The 3,531-nt window shown below is 42.1% G+C and overlaps 1 protein-coding gene across 1 annotated transcript; it reads right to left on the bottom strand.

Annotated features, from left to right (window-relative positions):
• Positions 1-819: 819 nt before the first annotated feature.
• On the bottom strand, positions 820-3,290 carry LOC104967186 (thyrotropin receptor-like; the record flags this gene model as incomplete). The annotated part of the gene is made up of 4 exons (XM_010796606.1): positions 820-1,897; positions 2,623-2,811; positions 2,946-3,023; positions 3,279-3,290. Coding segments are annotated over 4 exons (1,357 nt in total), but the record flags the coding sequence as incomplete, so codon positions are not given.
• Between the last annotated feature and the right edge of the window lie 241 nt (positions 3,291-3,531).

Genomic DNA, 3,531 nt, shown 5'->3' on the forward strand with positions numbered 1-3,531 from the left:
GACCCGGGGCTGAATTATTAAAGACCGTGGTACCGTTAAGCTCCAACGTTATCGGTCTTTTTATCGGTACTGGAGACATTTAAAAAATATGTCATATGTATTATCGCTACATAAACATTATATATTGCAGCTTTAGTTTCGCCAACAAGGGGGGGGGCAGTTTACACACACGCGGCTGCTACATGCATGGCAACACACACGCGGCGGAGATAGCAGAGAGAACTAAGCGCTCCAAGGTGTGGTTAAACTTTACCCGTCTCGATGTGGACAATGCTCGTTGGCAAAAGTGCAATAAGAGTTTAGCATGTAAGGGCGGTAACACGAGCAATTTGTCTAAACATTTATCAAAAGTGCACCACATCCAGACGGAGAAATGCATTGTTTTCGACTGTCTTTCTAGTAGCTCTGTAGCCCTGTCCACGAGTAACGTTTCCACGTCAGGTATGTTATATACCTTAATCTTCCTCCAGACGAACCGTTAGGCCTTTTGCAGCATACCTGTATGCCCCACCTGTGCTGCTCTGTACCACTGTATTTATGCAGTAAGAGTAAATACTTGTTTTTTGTTTGTTTTTTGCAGTTCTGTAAATTCACATTATTTACAATTTACCTTTTTTTTTTTTTTAAAGAACCGATAAGAGTACCGTTAAAGGACCGGATCGATAAGCGGTATGGATAAAAGTAGTAGTATCGTTAAAACCTTAACGATACCCATCCCTAGAGGGGACACATGTTTATGTATACAAGATGTGAAAAAGTGGATTTTGCATAATGGGTGACCTTTAAAAATAAAATAAGAATCTCAAGAGGAAGTCCCACCTTGGAGTCTGTGATGGTCATCAATGGTTGGTGGAGCGCTGCAAACAAGCCATAGAAACAGATGGGAGCCAGACACAGGAAGTTGGTGAAAATCAGAACCGCCATGCGTTTAGCCATGGTCGTATCGCATCTGCTGGACTGGTGCTGGGGATTGTGCACCATGCAGTAGATGTGGAGGTAACATAGACACACCACCATGAAAGCAACAACATTAACCATGAGCAACGACACCACGTAGGTCCGAGCAGCGGTGGTTTCAGTGTCCATGGGCAAGCAGATGCTCACTTTCTGGAAACTGCTCACTCCCAGTACTGGCAGCAGAGCTAGGATCAAACACAGCAACCAGCCGATTAGCATTAGCACAGCTGCATGGCGTAGCCTCATCTTCCTGTCTGGCCTCATTGCGTAGAAGATTGCATGCCAACGTTGCAAGCTGATTAGCGTTAATGTGTACACTGATAGCTCGCTGGCAAACACTGATAACGTTCCTGCTAGATTGCAGCCACTTCCTGTTTGCCAGGCGATAGCATAGTGGTAGTAATGGGAGCGTGTGTAGAGGTCCACAGATGCTATGAACAGTAAGTATGTCCCCATGCAAAAGTCTGCGAACGCTAGGTGACCCATGAGGAAGCGGGTGACGGACAACTTCTGCCGGCTGGTCAGCAGGATGAACATCACCAGGAAGTTAGCGGAGATAGCTAACAGACTGACCACCCAGACTAACACCCGCAGGAAGCCTTGACTCATCACATCCTCACAGGGGTTCAAAGCATCAGGCAGGGGGGTACAAAGGAGTCTGTGAGTATCCGTACGAAGTTCATCACACAGAGCAAAGTCAAACCCTTCACTGAGATGCTCGGTAGGCAACTCCACGTAAAACAAACCCTCATTCTGAGCCTGTTCAGTCGCGCACGTGGGGCTGTCGTACAAGTGGTTGTGATATCTGCTCCCATGAGCTGGAGGAGCAGAGCTTTCTTTGAGATGCTGGTACACTTCGTTAACTGGATATTTCTGAGAGGAGTCCTGCAGCTTTTTCAATGCAGTCCGAGTCAGGTTGCAAAAAACGGCTTCAGAGTGTCTTGAAAACAGAGATAGGGATTATTAATCAGAGAATGAACAACCACATTTCTTAAAATGCATGCAAGAGGTACATTATTTTAGCCTACATAGTTCTTATACACCAGAAAGTGTTGACAGGGGGAAAGAAAAGCAAAAATGCCCTTTGTCCTTAACTTTGTTTGCACATATCGGGCATTCACAATACCTAATCTGTCAGAATAATTACCTATACATGTAACAACGTCAAAGGATAAACCTAATCATGATTACATAATTTTAAATTATTGTTTAAAAGCACAACACATCTATAAAAAGATTAATAAACGAGCCAATATGGCCAGAAAAGTAGGAAAAATAACGACCTAAAATGACAATAATCCCCAAATTCACAGATCAGCATTCACAAATAAATATCTAAACATTATTTGTGTTATAAGTGTGGTGTGGTGGCCTGGAGGTTTTTCTGGGATATGCTAATGCTCAGGGTGAAAGAGGACCTTGCAATTGTCAAGTGACTCACAGTGCAAAGGTTTTCTTTTCACAGAACCATGTTTAAATGTAAAATCATTACAATGCTGACAGGAAAATACTTGAACTCAATTCATTGAATCCTCAGTATTTGTGAGTACTCCAAAACAAACAGATAAAGAGAGCCTGAGGAGAGTTTGGTATGTGAAGGACAATAACTTGAAAACACGTCACAGTGGGAACATATTTCCCAACACTTTAAATTCTCCTACTTACCCTCTCCATCTCTTCAACATTTTGAGACCACAACAATGGCTGGGGAAGGTCAATTCAGCGCTCTGTAAGTGGAGGAAGGCTCTAAAGGGGGGAGGAACTTTGAGGGCCCAAGTGTTTTTAATCTGGAGCTTTTCAATGGTCTCCATACCTATTGAAGGCAGAGAGCTAACTTTGGTTTCTGAAAGGTCTCTAGAAGATAAAGAGTTCAGATTATTCTTTAGGGTACGCTTGTTCCTGTATATTTATCAGTATGTGACACATAAAGATAGTGTTTGATGGGAACAAAAGGTTCTTTTCTTAGCACATTCTCTACATTCACTCACAGATGCGTTGGGCCGTGAATCACGCCATAAAAAGCGAATTCGTCTATTCGTTCCAAATCCACGTTCCTGTGAAGATACCTGAAGAACGGAGGATAGGGAAACATTAGAGGCGATTAAAAGAGCTGCTGATCTGGTGGTATCATTCATGAAAATTAAGATTGTACATATATGCACACCTATGATTAGGACTACTAGAAAACAATAAATAGGTTGGTTATAAAAAAAGCATATGGATCTGTACACAACATCCCACAACTAAATACTTTAAACAGAATAGTAATTAAACCTGCCAGCCAGCCATGAGTCCCACTGTTATAATTTAAAATGGCTTACACTTCCTCCAGTCTGGGGTGGCGTGGGCAAGGAACTTCCTATCTTTCTTTTTCTTTTTGTATTATCGTTTAAAGTGGAACTATCATGCTATTTTTAGGCAATAGCATAGGTCTCAGATATATAAAAAACATGCCTATGAAGTGTTTTGCTCAAAATACCAAACAGATCACCCATTCTAGCCATGCCTCATATCCCTCTATTTCACTTCCTGTTACGAAATTGCTGATTCTGGGTATAAAGCTTGAAAAAAAAA

Source organism: Notothenia coriiceps, unplaced genomic scaffold (assembly GCF_000735185.1).
Source record: "Notothenia coriiceps isolate Sejong01 unplaced genomic scaffold, NC01 NC01_scaffold00002344, whole genome shotgun sequence".
NCBI classification, from domain to species: Eukaryota; Metazoa; Chordata; class Actinopteri; order Perciformes; family Nototheniidae; genus Notothenia; species Notothenia coriiceps.